The sequence below is a fragment of the Typha angustifolia genome, chromosome 8, assembly GCF_048772165.1.
Source record: "Typha angustifolia cultivar Huaian chromosome 8, ASM4877216v1, whole genome shotgun sequence".
Taxonomy (NCBI): domain Eukaryota; kingdom Viridiplantae; phylum Streptophyta; class Magnoliopsida; order Poales; family Typhaceae; genus Typha; species Typha angustifolia.
In genome coordinates this window covers 5632521-5648261 of record NC_133246.1, presented here as the reverse complement: position 1 = coordinate 5648261, position 15741 = coordinate 5632521, and the positions used below count along the sequence as shown (strand labels likewise).

Below are 15741 nucleotides of genomic sequence, written 5' to 3'. Positions count from 1 at the left end.
GCACTAGAATATGTTGAGACGGAGAAACAGTTGGGTGACTTGTTTACAAAACCTTTGGATTTACAGAGATTTGAGTATCTTCGTACTTCTTTAGGGATTTGTGCTTTGGACTGATTTTATTGGGATTTGTGTTCTTTTTAGTTTGCGAGTTTCTTTCGTTTCATTTTTTTTTAGGTTTTCTTTTACTCTGAAATTTTCTTTGGTTTTAGTTTGACCTCATGCTTAGTTATCAAATATATTTTTATAAAAGATCAATGAAAAGGGCTATAATGAGTTAGTGTGAAAGCCGTCTTGTTTCGAGTCCAGTTTGACTCAGTACATTATTTGCAAATTAAAAAAATGATATATGTGAATTTTTTCTTGCACATTGTTTGATTTGTACTAAAAGAAAAGGGCTACCTACTCATGTGTGAAAGCCATCATTGCACATATATGTTTCAGTAAAAAAAAATACAGGAAAAATTCATGTTATTTTATGGAGAATAAGTCGAAAAGTGAAAAATTTAATTACTAAGTCGGTTTGACCACTGTGTTGCATCATTGTTTATATAATAAAGTTTGTTTAAGAAGATTGGTTCATGTTATCTATGCTCATCGTGTATATGCATATCGTTATGATTAATCAAGATTAATGTAATTTTGAGTGATGCATTCGAATTGATTATAATATGCTTTTGATGATTTGATTGATCTGTGTATGACTTATTTCATTTGATTGTCATATTCTATGTCTTGAAAATATATTTTGAAATTCTAGAAGTGCATCTCCAAAAAGATTTTTAACTTGTTTTTTAGTTTAAAATATATAAAAAAAGGGCGTTCGAACGAGGATTCTTGAGTTCAAACGTAGTTCGAACTCGCGGACTGGTGCGTTCGAACGCACTCGTGGGTTCTTTAAATACTGCGTCTAAACCCAAGGGTTTCATCTTCCATTTTTAAAACCCTAAAAACCCTTCATTTTCCCCTTCTTCAATCCTCAAGATCTTGGTGTTTTTCATCGAAATTTTCACTACAAATCCTTTTTGGGGGTAGATCTCCTCCGGATCTAGTGTCCTCCAACCAAATTTTTGAGTTTCTCCTCACATTTGCAAGGTATGATCATCTATTATTTTCCTAGTTTTTTATTCAATAAACATGCTTGATCTTGATTGATTTTGTGCGTTCTCAACTTTTGATCACGTTAATGTTAAAAATGGTTCTTGTGAGATTGAACGTGATATCTTAGCGTTTTTCAAGTGAAAGATGTTTTTCCTTTTGGGGCTTCATGGTTTCTAACATTTTTTGGAATTCTTGCTATTTTTTTGGTTGCTTTGGGCATGTATTGAATATTGCAACTTGTTTTCTTTTCAAGAATGACTAAAAAAACGATAGTGACCAAGAAACCAAGGCCGCCTTCATCGCCATCCTCGGCTCCCAAGTTTTCTTCAACAACGGCTGCGGGTCGCTACAAACATAATTTTGGCACCCATCCTGTCATCTGTGAACGACCCGTGGTCATTTCGGATTTTTCTACTTTGGGGATAGAACAGATATTTACTGAACGAGGATGGTTATCAGTGTGTCGGATGAGCGGGACTGCTTATGTGAAAGTTGTTCGGGAATTCTTTAGTAATGCCACGATTTTCGATCACTGTATACGTTCTACTGTTCGTGGTGTATCTATATACCTGGATTCTGATGTTATTCGTGCTGAACTTCGTCTTCCTGATGGTGAGTTCCAGTATCCAACGTCTGCTCCACTTCTTGATGTCAATGAATATGTCGGTACTGTCCTGATCAAAGGGGAACGTTGGAAAGGTAACATGATGCCGCATGCAAAGCTGACATCTATGGCTCGCATGCTTCACCTCTTTTGTCTGTACAATGTTACCCCCAAGACTCGACATTTCAGCATTAGTCTGGATCGTGCATTCCTTCTTCATGCCATGTTATCGGAAGTCTCTATTGACTTAGCTGCAGTGATTTATGATTCGATTCTCTCAGCTGCACTGAAAGAAGCACCTCGTGAGGGATTACCATTTGGCATTTTTCTTACAAATTTGTGCACTTAGAGTGGGGTGCGAGTAGATGCTTCGGAACCTTCTCTTACTTCACAGAAACCATTGGATCGGATAACTCTGAAGCGGAGTCAAGCTCACGACCAGTCGTCTCCTCTCAAACCATCCTCTTCCGCCGCTGGTCGATCATCGCACCTCGACAGTTCTGATGATAGCTCTAATGATTACTCATCTCCCAATGAGATGGAGTTACCACAGCGGTGAATGATTTACGTACTCAAGTGTAGGATCTCCATTCAGCGGTGAATGATTTACGTACTGAGCAAGCCCGTCAGGGAATTGTACTTGATTTCGTGTTGATGATTCTTCATCGTCGATTTCCTCCGAGTTCCTAGTCTTTGGCATTTGTGCCAAAAAGGGGGAGAGTGTCTTAGTGTTTAGGTGTCTAGGTGTGTAAGGGGAGTTTGGGCATAGGGGGAGTTTGGGCATAGGGGGAGTTTAGTGGAGTTTACTTAATATTTGAACCTTGCTTTGTCTTAGTGTCGTTGGCATTTGAACTTAACTTGAAGTAATTGTGATAACGTGTGTTTAATCTTTGTCTGTTTAAATTTTTGCTCTTGTGATAACTTGTGTTTTGATTTTTCTTCATTTCAAGTTATTTTCACTTGATCTTGGATTGGTATATGTTTCTTTGCAGGGATTGATGTGCAAAATATTCTAGACTTGTTGATTGCTCAGTTTGAAGTCTTTGTAATACCTTGTAATCTAGGTGTTTTGTCACAAATTGTCAAAAGAGGAGATTGTTAGGTTTTTATTTGTTGGCAATTATGTACAAAATATTCTAAGTGTATTTTTTCATGTATATGAGCTTTTCACAAGTCTAGAATATCTCTGGTGTGAAGAATTGCAAGATCATTGGAGAAAAGCTGTCGCGTTCACACCGCGTTCACAAACGCGTTCGAACGCGAAATCTGCGTTCATATAGACAGAGAGCCGCGTTCACAAACGCGTTCGAACGTAGGCACTGTGTTCACACAGACAGAGAGCCGCGTTCACAAACGCATTCGAATGCGGGTACTGCGTTCACACAGACCGAGAGCAGCGTTCACAAACGCGTTCGAACGCAACTTGAAGAATTCAAACTGTCGTGTTCGAACGTACTTAGGCCTGTTCGAACGCACCTTGAGATTAAGTCAGGCCGTTCGAACGCACTCGGGCCACGTTCGAACGCACCTATGAAGTTTGCAATTTATTGGATTTTCGTGAGTACGGATAAGACTCGGATTTGACTCTATCTTGAAGATCATATATAAGGATTGTGAAACCCTAACTCTAGGGAGTGGAAGAAGATTATTCAAGGAGACTTTTTGGAGGCTACATCGGTTCTTCAACAAACAAGGTCCTTCGCATCTACAAATCTTAATCTTTCGTCTTAAGAGCTATCTAGACGAAAGATCAATCTCGAGGGCTACTGAGATTGGACTTCAATCACGAGAAGTAGTGAATCGTGGGTTCTAGCAATCAAGACTGAGAGGAACAAAGTCGTTTGGATCGACGGGTTGTTTTGTGAGTCAGTCTTGTAACTGCTACTATTCTAGCGATTGGTTTGGATCCGTGGTTTTTTCCCGTTTCGGTTTTCCACGTTAAAATCTTGGCGTTCATCTCTACTTTCGTTCTTAATATTTCTTCGATCTTTTTACTTAAGCGAACGAGCGATATCATTGCCTAGTGTTTAGATATATACGTGTGTCTAGGGATTTTTCAATGAGGATTATTCTATTTATTTGAAACTTAAAACAATTAGATAAAGCTAAGTATCTAACTTGACTCGACTTAATCAATGTGGCTACATATTGTGTGTATAAAAGCTGTAATTGCACCTATATTATATATAAAAAAAGAAGTCAAACTACACTACTTGGATTGGTTTTCTTTTGTTTGTTCTTTTCTTAACTAAGTGCATTACTAGACTAAAGTATGAAAACACTACTTTTGTAACACCCCAAAATAAAAAAAATTAAAAAAAAATCTCTCTCTCTGACTGACGCACGTGCCGACCTGCCACCCTGCCCCCCCACTTTTCCTCTTCTTCTTCCCTTCCTTTGCCGTGCACGCCACCTTCCCCATCTCCCTCATCTCTTCTTTCCCTCACCGCAGCCCTCCTACCTCCAGCCCTCCCACCTCCAGCCTCTCACCTTCCCCTCCCACCTGTCATGACACTGTAGGAAATGTTGGTATTAATCAATGCAGTTGGTACTCCCTGTTATATCTTTTGCATATATAGTTATTTATAACCTGTTCATCATAGTATTATGAGAATGTTAATGTAACATCAACATTAGTATGATAATGCTTTACATATGTCCCGTATGGTATACCATTGCATAGATGTATGATTGCTGTGAATATGGAATGTAATGATCATGATGACTATAACATGCTTTATACATGCATAAACACTGCACCAGTTCCACCTATCATTATTAGTCGAATTCTGACTAGACAGTATCCCTACTCACTCAGCCCAGGGTTAAGGATAGAGTGTATCTTATATGACTATACTATTAACGGCCTACACCTAAAGTTGGGAAGCCTGTGTGGCATTCAGATAGTTATACTGCATAGTTAGGACTAGATTATGATGATAGAAGAATATAATTGTGAGGCGAGGATATAACTCTAGCGGTACCCGACGACATAGGGTTAGGGCGTCTGTTGATGAGCCGAGGGCTCCCGATTCTCCCACCGATGGCGGTGATGATTTAGAGAGAGTGAGATATGGACTTACGACCGGGGTCCTGAGTCTGATGGCCACAGACAACCGATCACATGTAGTGTCGTCATATACGTGTAGGTGACATTACCGCTAGATGTGTATATATCCCCCCTCGATGTATGAAATGAAGGATGATTGTTTCTTAAGAGTATTTACCCTGTGTGGTGAATAGCTCGGTGAGCGATGATAAGTATGATTATTGCTTTGGTAGACATGAGATGACTAAACTGTTATTTTATTGTTATGCATAACATGTAAAACCTATGATTGAGATGTGTACGAATAAGAGATTGTCTCAAGATTTATATCTGTGTGAACTTATCATAATATGTTTAGGAACTAGCATGTTCCAGGATAGTGATTGGTAATCTTTATCAATTGCATTGACTTAGTAAATTGTGGTAAGTCATTTCAATAAGCATGTCGTTATCATTAGCAAATATAGGCATACATTGGATATACACATGTGATGTCATTATTATAGATTGTATGGATCCTACTCGTTGGGCTGTAAGCTCACCCCTCGTGGCGATATTATTTCAGAGCTAGAGGACGCAGGTGCGGGTTGCGAGGAGTAGCCGCTTTTTTTTTCCTTTTCAGTACGTATGTTAGTTGTATGAAGCCCCTGCGAGGGTGTGATGATGACGTTGTATTTTTTTGGACTTTAGTATAGTATTTTAAATGTATATTTGGAAGGCTTGTTGTGGCCTGTGGAACTTGTATCCGGACTCCTTTAGTTGAGTTATTTATGGTGAAATTGTGCTGTTGTATGCCTTGTTAAATCCTTGTACTGACAGGTCATGTGTTGCACCGCGTGGGAGGATTTATCCATGCGGTTTACACATGTATTTGGAGGTTTGGGTGTTTCAACTTTAACTCTATTGGATGACTTGGTGTGCATGAACCGTCGAGAGCATAATATGTACTTTAATTATAGGTACACATGTATCTCTTCAGTGTGAACTAAGTAGAATGTATAATATTATTTCTATAAGTATTTCAAAGTCCTAAAAGTGCATCAATAAGAAATATTTTTGGATGAGAATTCTATAATCTTAAGTTGACTTTTAAAAATGAAGATAATTCTTGAACTTTGTGATACATAGCTGGAGGAAGATGATGGCTCTAATCCTCGCGGATCCAGACATAGATTATTTAATTTATTTAAAATTTTAAATAATAAAATAAAATTAACTAACTAATTCAATTTCGCTTGACTTGATTCAAATGACTCAACTGACTTTGACTCTCATGGTCGAATCATAACAAACACTTTATATATGATTTAGTGCATTATCAGAATGTTAATCATCAAAAAATTAAAGCACAGCAAAGAAAGTAGTAGCCAAATATTCATTAAGTTTTGATCAACAACACTAACAAATTACACATCGATATATCATCCTTCGATGTTGGAAAGATCTTCTTGCTCAGAAATGATTGATAACTGCTCAGAGATAGACTTCATGGATGACAGCCTCACAGAGTTAGGCAGCGAGGAGGAAAAGAAGGGCCTAGCTGGCATTTCTATGCTATTGGTATCACCTTCCAACATCTCAACAACTTTGCTCATGGAAGGGCGATTTGTGGACTTCATCTGAATGCACCATAATCCTATGAGACATAGCTTTCTTTCTACTTCATGTATCTCAATAGAGTTATCTATCATAAGCTCATCTCCTTGATTAAGTCGATCATAGATCCAAGAAGGGTAGTAGACTTGGCTTGAATTTTCCATTTTTGGATCCACATTCCTTCTCCCTCCGGCCATTTCTAGTAACAACATTCCAAAACTATAAACATCAGACTTGTAGGATATTACACCAAAGCTTCTAGACACCAATTCAGGAGCAATGTATCCAATGGTTCCTCTCGCTGCACTAAGGGAAACTAGACTGTACTCCTTTGGATACAACTTTGCAAGTCCAAAGTCGGAAACCTTTGGATTGAAATTATGATCTAGGAGGATATTGTGTGGCTTGATGTCAAAGTGCAAAATTTGCATATCACATCCTCGGTGAAGGTAATCGATGCCACGGGCCACACCAAGGGCGATATTATTAAGCTTCTCCCAAGTGAATGGCCGATGAGCACTCGTTCCTTTAACGGAGAAAATATATTTGTCAAGTGACCCTTTAGGCATGTACTCATACACCAGAGCTCTCTTTGATCCTTCAGAGCAAAACCCAAGAAGTTGAACTATATTTATGTGGTGAATCCTTCCAACAGTGGAGACTTCATTGATAAATTCTTCCCCGTTGAGCTTAGAATTTCCTAGCATCTTAATGGCAACATGGTGGCCACTTAATAGAGTGGCTTTGAAGACAGAACCAAAGCCTCCCTGTCCTAACTTCTCTCTGAAGTGGCCTGTAATTGCAATGAGGTCGGTATAGGAGTATCTCAATGGTGTGAGTGGTTGCTGGTTTCGTAAAAACTTCTCTACGTTGTCGATGGAAACACACGTACTCCAAAATTTGTAGGCCAGGAAAATGTAAATTGATAACGGTGCAAAAACAAACCTCGCAAATGCTGAAAAAACAAAATCATCTTACTTGGTCATTGCAAGTAAAGAATTTAACAGTTTGTAGTATGATACACATTATTGCTTTACCATACCTATGATTGGCACAATGATAATTAATACCGTCAGATCGATGTCGTAGAGGAGATCGAATGTGCTATTAATGTACAAACCCTGGCAGCCTATGAAATTCAGCACATTTAACATGAATGTGGATACGGAGGAGAGGATACCCTTGCCACTAGTTTCACTGCATGGCATGCAAATTAATAAGTCAGATCATTCATGTGAAGCATGCAATAGAGGACTTTGGAAATCAGATGTTAGTTTATTTAGAAGTATTCATCTTGTTTTCTAGTCTTCTGGATATGAATGGGGAATTTGTACTGTTCAAATTCTTTCTTCTCATATATATAGACCTACATGGTAGTTTCTTACCTTGACAACTCTCTGATGCACATTTGGACTTGTACGGACCGAGATTGCATGCCATAGTAAAGAATGAACCCCTTTTGTAGGTGCTCAAAAATATCCATCGTTGAACTCATATCAGCGGCAGAATCTATGGGAGTCATAGCAAGAAATCTGCACGAAGGCTCGACAATTCCCACATTAAGTTTATCGACTACAGCATAGACAGAGTTGTTGTTCCGGCTTAGGCAAGGAATATACCAGTACTGTTGGTCTTTGATTGGCTTCGCGCAGCTAATGAAACCAACACGATTGCTGAAGTAAGATGGGAAACTGGCAAATCTACCACTACCGCTAAAGTCATATGCGTCAATGTACCCGAATACATCAAGTGGTAGAGAAACTTGAGGAACACTGCAGTTTCCGCTCACGAAGGCAAGATCCACAACGTTGATCGTCCACTTTTTGCGGGAGATGCTCTTGACGAAGAACTTGCCTGAATGAAGCTCCAGATACGGTTTGTCGTCGTCGCAAATGAGCTGGTAGAGCGGAGATCCACATTCTGGTGGATCAGTTTGTAAACGGAAAGGATAGGGGATGTCGTGAAGATGCCCGCAAGAGGAAGGAGAACAACCAGCAACACTGGAAAGGAGAGGGCATAGCAGCAATAAACAGATTGGCAAGTCTAGTGCTTGGATGGTATTGCGATTCGTAGAAGAGTGCACCGCCAAAAACCTTTGTACCATATCTGATCCTTAATTCCTTGGAAGTAGGAAGCACACACATTGTTAAACAAACACAGCACAAGTCCTAACCGTTGGATATAAAGAAAAGAACGAAAGAATTAATTGATCTCACTTGATTTTAATTTCTTGAAGAAAGTTTTAAGTCAAGTCTGGCTGCTTGACTTGGGGAGACTGTCAGCAACAACAAAAGTAATGACTCACAGGAAGAACGGTATACTGATCAGTCGCATCATTGGAGAAAAAGGAACAACGGTATATACTAGCAAGTCTACACATTGTGAACCACCAAAACTTTCTTAATGACTAGTCGTTAGTTTGAAGCCTTAAGAAACGCTTCTAACCCCTGAGATTGGCCGTGTATTGTAAGTTATCCGAACCTGCCCGAAGCGAGCCCCCACTAGAGACAAGTGAAGTTAGTGAGCCGTATGATGAGCAACTATCTCCTGTGGTTTAGAGAGGACTCTTGCTGTTAATTAGTACCCCCTTTGTTTTGCCCCTGCTTCAAACCCCTGCTTCAAAACTACAGGGCGTGCGCCCTCTGTTTGCTGGTCGCCAAAGACGAGTTTTCTAAGATTATAAGATCAATTCTAAGTAAATTTATTATGAATAAATTATTTAGTTATTAGTAGTTTGGGTGGCTTAATTGTTCATAATTTATTATGAATCAATTATTTATTTATAATGAATAAATTGTAGGTCTTCGTGTCATCCGACAAAAGTCTTCTCGACTAATGACAGATACTTAGAGAAGACTAGTAAAAGTATATATCAAGTTTGACTTAGAGAAGACTAGTAAAAGTATATATCAAGTTTGACCCAGAGAAGACTAGTAAAACTATATGTATCAAGTTGATAGACTTATGGAAACAACTACCACAATCAACTAAAATCAACAACTAACAAAAGTATATATCAACTAACAGTTAACTATAATTAGTTAACTGTGAATTTGTGATAGACTTATGGAAACAACTAAAAGAATCAAATACTATCACAACATGCAGAAAATTACAAGAATAATATTTTGCAGCTTTCGACCACTTTATAGATACGAAATTTCGTACTTGAAACAAAAAAAACCAACAAAAGATGTTATTTATAACTTTGTATTTAGGCTGTCTTTTATTGCAGTTTCCTTTCACACTTCTATAGAGAAGTTATTAATTTTTTATTTACACAGTTTCCTTTCACACTTCTATAGCGAAAGCGATCCTCAAATCCCCACACAATGATCCAATGGAAATAGTAATAGACAAAAGCAATCCAAATAAGAAAATCACAAATGTGATGCTAATGGCAGTGTAATAGCAAGCAATCAATCTAATCATGAATAAGAACTCCTACTTCAAGTAATCCACAAAGAAGAAAGAGAGAGAGAAAGAGTTTACGTGGTTTTGTTGATGTGCCTACTTTCATGGGCGGTGCAAAACTTTAATCCACTAATCCAAATCCAAGTATAGAGGGTTTCCACACTCTAATCTCCCTCAATATAATGGTGTTTATATCTTTCAAGTTTTCCCATTGCATAATAACCCTAAAACCCCAATTTAACTATTTATAAGGTAACTTGATAGAGAAGAAAGTTCAAATGCCATAAGGTAACTTGATAGAGAAGAAAATTCTTGGGGCATTTGAACGCTTGCAAGCTCGTTCGAACGCTCTGGAATGTTAGTCCAAAAAGAAAAAGGACGTTCAAACACCCCTAAGACCTATTCAAATGCCTCTAGTGTACAAAATTCTCTCGGGCCTGAGCATTCGAACACTATCAAGACTTGTTTGAACACCTTCAATATGCAATATCTTCTCGAGTATGGGCGTTCGAATGCCTCGATGGCCTGTTCGAACAGCCCTGGCATATGGAGCCTAGAACGCTGGTCTGCGGCAAGTCCTTTCTAACGGATCGAATCCTGTTTGAACGGATATCTTAATTTGAGTCAATCTTCAACAATTATTTGAGTCAATTTCTCACTTTTTATTTATATTTTTAGCTATAATTATTATACTATTATGTTAGTTGACAACCAAATACTCTATTTTCTTATTTTAAATTACAAATATAATTTTAAGAGTAATAAGAATAACTAAACTAGATTTCGCAAAACCGGCAACCAACTATCATTACAGAGTAAAATAGAATTCTTCTGTGGGCACATTCCAAAGCAGAGCATTTTCACCGTAAGGACTAGCTCTACATGATGATATAATGGCCACCAATAGAATAGACTCCACCAAACCAGCAAGAATCAATCTTATCCCATAGCTATTTTTATATGATTTATTATATTACCAATATGTTAATCACCATGCTTATAAATAAAACGTTAATAACCAGGAAAACTTGAAGATGGAAACTAGGAGAAAAATAAAATATTAATCACCAGGAAAAGTTGAAGATTGAAACTAGGAGAAAAATATTCACTTAGTTTTGATCCACTTCACTAACAAACTACATATTAACATATCATCCTTCTTTGTTAATCTGAAAGATCTCTCTTGCTCAGAAATAATTGATAACTACTTAGAAATAGAGTTCATGGAAGTCTGCCTCACGGAGTTTGGCTGCGAGGAGAAATAATGGCCTCAGTGGCATTTCCAAGCTATCAATATCGTCTTTCAACATTTCAACAACTTTGCTCATAAGAGGGCAATTTATCTGACTTCATCTGAATGCACCATAATTCTACCTGGCATAGCTTTCTTTCTACTTCAAGAATCTCAGTAGAGTTATCCATCATGAGATAGATCCAGGAAAGATATCAGACTTGGCTTGATTCCATAATATAAGTGACTTGATTATACACATGATTCTAGATTATACAACTCCAATGCAAGTGATTTTATTTACAAATCTAACATTATAAAGCAATTGCACTTACAAGAACTAACTCTAATTCATGAACCATATATCATATTGGACAAAAAAAAGGAAGATATTTTTATATACTTGCCATTGAAAACTTTTAAAATAATAAAATTATCACTACATTCTTCAAAATATCATATTGATTCTCATATTTATATTGAGAAGTAACTCTAATGCATGGACCATAGAAAAACCTTCCAATGAACTTTAAAGGGACTTCAAATTGAACTACAAATCATAATTTGGATCTATTTCAACAAGCAAATGAAAAGCTCTCCCTAAAATTAGACAAAAAATAAGCTTTCACTACAACATCTAAATTTATCATCAATTAAAAAATATAAGAATGATAATAAACAGAGAATAGCTCTTTGAATTTATCCTTTTGATATAACATGTATGGCTTAAGATTATGTAACATCCTTAATTCTTACCATTATCTAGAATCCTAGGAATTCTTACAGACTAAAAACCCTTCCAACATTTAATCTATCCATTGAAATTGCAACACTATGCCAAACAATCTGTTGCTATAAGATATGAGAAAGAAATGTTGATTGACAAGCTTCTGAGAGAAACCAAGTAGAATTTGAGAAGCTGAATGAGATATAACCTGCATTTACTATCTTTATCAGACAAAAGAAAAGCTAGATGTGAAGACTTACATAGAGCAATAGAAACTAATCCTCCTCAGCTGGGTAAGTATCCCATTTGACATTCCAAATTAAGTCCTGAAAATTTCTAGTGATGCCAAGTCAAATTCACATAAAATAAACATCACCTAGCATCTTGTAGTGAACACAGCTAACAAAATCAGGACATAGAACTCATATTTTATGAAAGTATAAAAACAGTTAATAATTTCATGAATTAGCATTAACATTATAACATGGTTTCTTCTCTCTTTTTATGACATGAACAAGAGTACAAAAAAGAAATTGAACCAAAAGCTGGTATATATTAGCACATTACATATGTTGAGAGAGAGCCAGAAAGAATACTAATGACAACAATGTGTCCCCCTTGCATTCAGAAAAAATTCCATACAAGTAAAGCTCATTCCATTGATTGATCAAAGTTATGTTTACCATTTCTATCAATAGATGCTCCTACTCCAATTTTAGGTAGATTGATATAATCTAAACATAAAAGAAAATTTGGTAGTCCGACTAATAGAGACATTAAATCTCTAATATAGAATTGCATATTCAACTCCCTTTAACGGCATGTAAAAAATTAACAAAAATAAGTTATCTTGGTAGAAAAGATCAGTATGGTACAATCATATTAAAGTAACCCATAAAAGGATTCAATTGAGATACTTAGGATGAAAATTACCCCACATATACCGATATGCCTTCCATTAGTACTGCCTTTATACTACTTCTAAGTACCCAAATTAGTTCCAAATACCAAGTGTTGATCCTACAGTTGTAGCTCAATCACAATCTGAATGTTCAACCTTAGAACTAAGTCTAAAAGCACAAACCTATTTTCTAATCATATTCAGCAAACAACTTCTACATTCTGATATATGGATTTAGCCTCATGATAAAACAACAAACCATATTCTTTTCTTTTTTCTTTTTTCTTTTGTATTTAATGAATCTTAAGATCCTAAAACAGTGGATTGGAGAAAGGAGGAGCACACCATACCCATACAATTGGGCCACACTAATCCATTCCATCACATAAACATATTTGTCCTCAATTATCTAAACATGCCTCTAGGAGGAATCAAGCCTACAACTCCTACAAGAAATCCAACATCTTTACTAGCCGAGCTACCAAAGTTAGAGGTTAATGTTGGCCTAACATTTACAAAGGAAAAATGCAAACCAATACATAAATTGCAAGGAATAAGGTATTATTGCTGTATTATTCCGTCAAGATACTACTAACTTAGGAAACAGGGATAATTTCATACTCTCACCATATCTATGTCGGTGTTACCATGACAGATACGATACTCGTCGAATACTTAAACTATCCAATTTTTCAGAATTAAAATTAATATTGGATAGTTCTCGGATATCATATGTGTATACATATGAGCCATGTATCATAAATGTGTTGTATCCTTATTTTTCAAATTTGTCATATCGGCATATCCGTATCATATCGTATTCGTATCCCGTATCTATATCCATGCTTCGTAGCCATTAACATTATAAACAGACTAAATGATTCATCATTAAAAATTAACTACTAGCATGTTTTATCATAGATGAATTATTTAGTTCGATGTTTCATTGAAACATTTTGCATTTCGGCCCTATCTGATCTGAAACTGGCCCCCTAAAAGTAGCATCCAACCGAAACAACCATAATAACAATAATAACAATTAGTTTAATATATGTTTTAAATTCAATGCTAGATTTGACTTGAATCTAATTTGTATCTAACCCAATATCAACTTCATTACTTAAATGCTATTAGATTTTGTGTGATGCCTTGAAAAATAAGATAAAGAAGACTATTTATTTAAAGAAATTCAAAACCGATACAATAAAATTAGAACCGAAACTGATCGAAATTTCCATTTCATTTTTAACCAAGTCAAAACCAAAACTGAAACTTCAAACTATCCACCATATTAAAAGCTTCAAACTACTTCAAACTTCAAGCTGATTATAATGCAAAAACAAAATATACTGCATGGAATTAAGCAACAAGCTCTCCTAACAATACAAACTAAGCTTCCACTAGATTCTCACCAAATGTTACCTCCTCTGGTATAAGATGTAAAGTTGAAACTAATTGCAAGTCTAATGTTCCCTATCACTTAGGATTGCAAGAAAGAAAACTAAGAAAAAGCAAAACCTTTCAACTTCTAATTTGCTCCAGCTAATTATCACATAAGCCCACATGTCTTCAAGCAAGCATATCAATCAACATTAACACTACAATCTTACTACACGTAATTAAACAACGAGCTCTCCTAAAACTAGGAACTAAGATGCCACTAAAATCTACAACCTCTGATATCAAATGTAGGGTTGAAAGTATTTGCAAACCCTAATGTTCCCAATCACTTGGAATAGCAAGAAAGAAAACTAAGAGAACACAAAACATTTCAACATATAATTCTCCAACTAATTATCATTTAAGCCCACGTTTCTCCCATCCTATCAACATGACACTAGAATCTTTCTACTCTAAGAGCTATAATTTTGGTGAAGAAAGAGGAAGACATGCCTAAAAGCATAATTAATGGGTGGCAATGGGAAATACCCAGATGCCAATTTCTTCCCAAGCAACACTTGGTAGAGGAGACAAGGAAAAGAAACTTCCTCAACAGGCCTATTAATTCTCTTGGAGTCATTTGCTTCCTCTTTCCGCTTCGACATCACTACCCAGCTAACAATCAACTATATAAAAGAAAGAAGAGATCCTTCTCTTATAAAAGCAGAGAGGGACAGATAGGAACAACTCAGAGCCATCGATCGCCATTGGAGATACTGAGAAGACCCACCAAACCCAATAAGCGAAGAAGCTTTAAGGGAGAGAGGAAGCAGTTTCCCAAGCCAGTCTCATTAAGATGGCTCCAAGAAATCCCTGTTTCTGGGCTCTCTCGCGTTTCTATTGTTGTTGGTCTCCTCTTCCCCTCTTCCACTGATGATGGAGAAAGCCGCCGAGAAAAGCAAGATGTAAAAACCATGAACATTTCATAGTGGAATTCTCTCAAACTAATGCTAGAATTTAAAGTATAATAGAGATGAGTTAATACGGTACGAGGGTCCAAAGTCATGAGTTTAAAATCTATCGTTCAACTGCTCTAATACTCCTCACCTCTGAAGCTGAAACAAGTTAAATGGGCCCAAACAAGTTCAGTTAATAAATTTAATTTATATAGATAAAATTTTATATTTCTAAGCAAAGATGAATAGATATAGCAATTTAAACTCATGACCTCTGACTCTAATATCGTGTTAATTCGTCGACGACTCTAAAAATTTAAGTTATCGGATAATAAAAAAAATTGTATTTTATATTCTAACAACTAGCATAATCTCTACTATAGAGAACTAATGCAGTTAAATTTAATTTATAATTATTATTGTGAAATCACAAGGAATGAGACAAAAATAAGAAAGTTAACAAGAGATTTTTAAGAAGGCCAAAAATTCACTTTCAAATCCATTTTTCTATTTAAACATTATAAGGTGGAAAACGTATCATTTTTCTTTTCCTATTTACTATCAACCAAACATACCAACTATAAATTATTGCTGAAGTGAAAGTAGAAATTCATTGTATCATAGTAAGTCATAAAAACTTAATAAACAGATAATTTTATAAATCACACCCTATCTTTTATCTATTGTGTGATTCACATCTCATATTTAAGAATTTTATAAACTGACTCATCATTTTTTTTATAATTTTTATTTAATATATTAACGTTATTTTGACTAACTGATAT

At 36.2% G+C, this 15741-nt stretch overlaps 1 protein-coding gene across 4 annotated transcripts; it reads right to left on the bottom strand.

The window, feature by feature from the left end:
* Positions 1-6107: 6107 nt before the first annotated feature.
* LOC140764341 (LEAF RUST 10 DISEASE-RESISTANCE LOCUS RECEPTOR-LIKE PROTEIN KINASE-like 2.4) lies at positions 6108-15035 on the bottom strand. 4 transcript variants are annotated; one of them, XM_073102862.1, is made up of 5 exons: positions 11980-15035; positions 8564-8622; positions 7733-8467; positions 7390-7544; positions 6108-7302 (listed from the first exon to the last, which is right to left on the bottom strand). In XM_073102862.1, exons 3-5 carry the CDS (start codon positions 8449-8451, stop codon positions 6173-6175), a joined length of 2004 nt encoding a protein of 667 aa, XP_072958963.1. In that variant the 5' UTR covers positions 8452-8467; positions 8564-8622; positions 11980-15035; the 3' UTR covers positions 6108-6172. The 4 variants fall into 4 exon arrangements, with proteins under 4 accessions (XP_072958963.1, XP_072958965.1, XP_072958964.1 ...); XM_073102864.1 differs by lacking the exon at positions 8564-8622 and having other exon boundaries at positions 11980-12045; positions 14514-15035; XM_073102863.1 differs by lacking the exon at positions 8564-8622 and having other exon boundaries at positions 11980-12045; positions 14550-15035.
* Between the last annotated feature and the right edge of the window lie 706 nt (positions 15036-15741).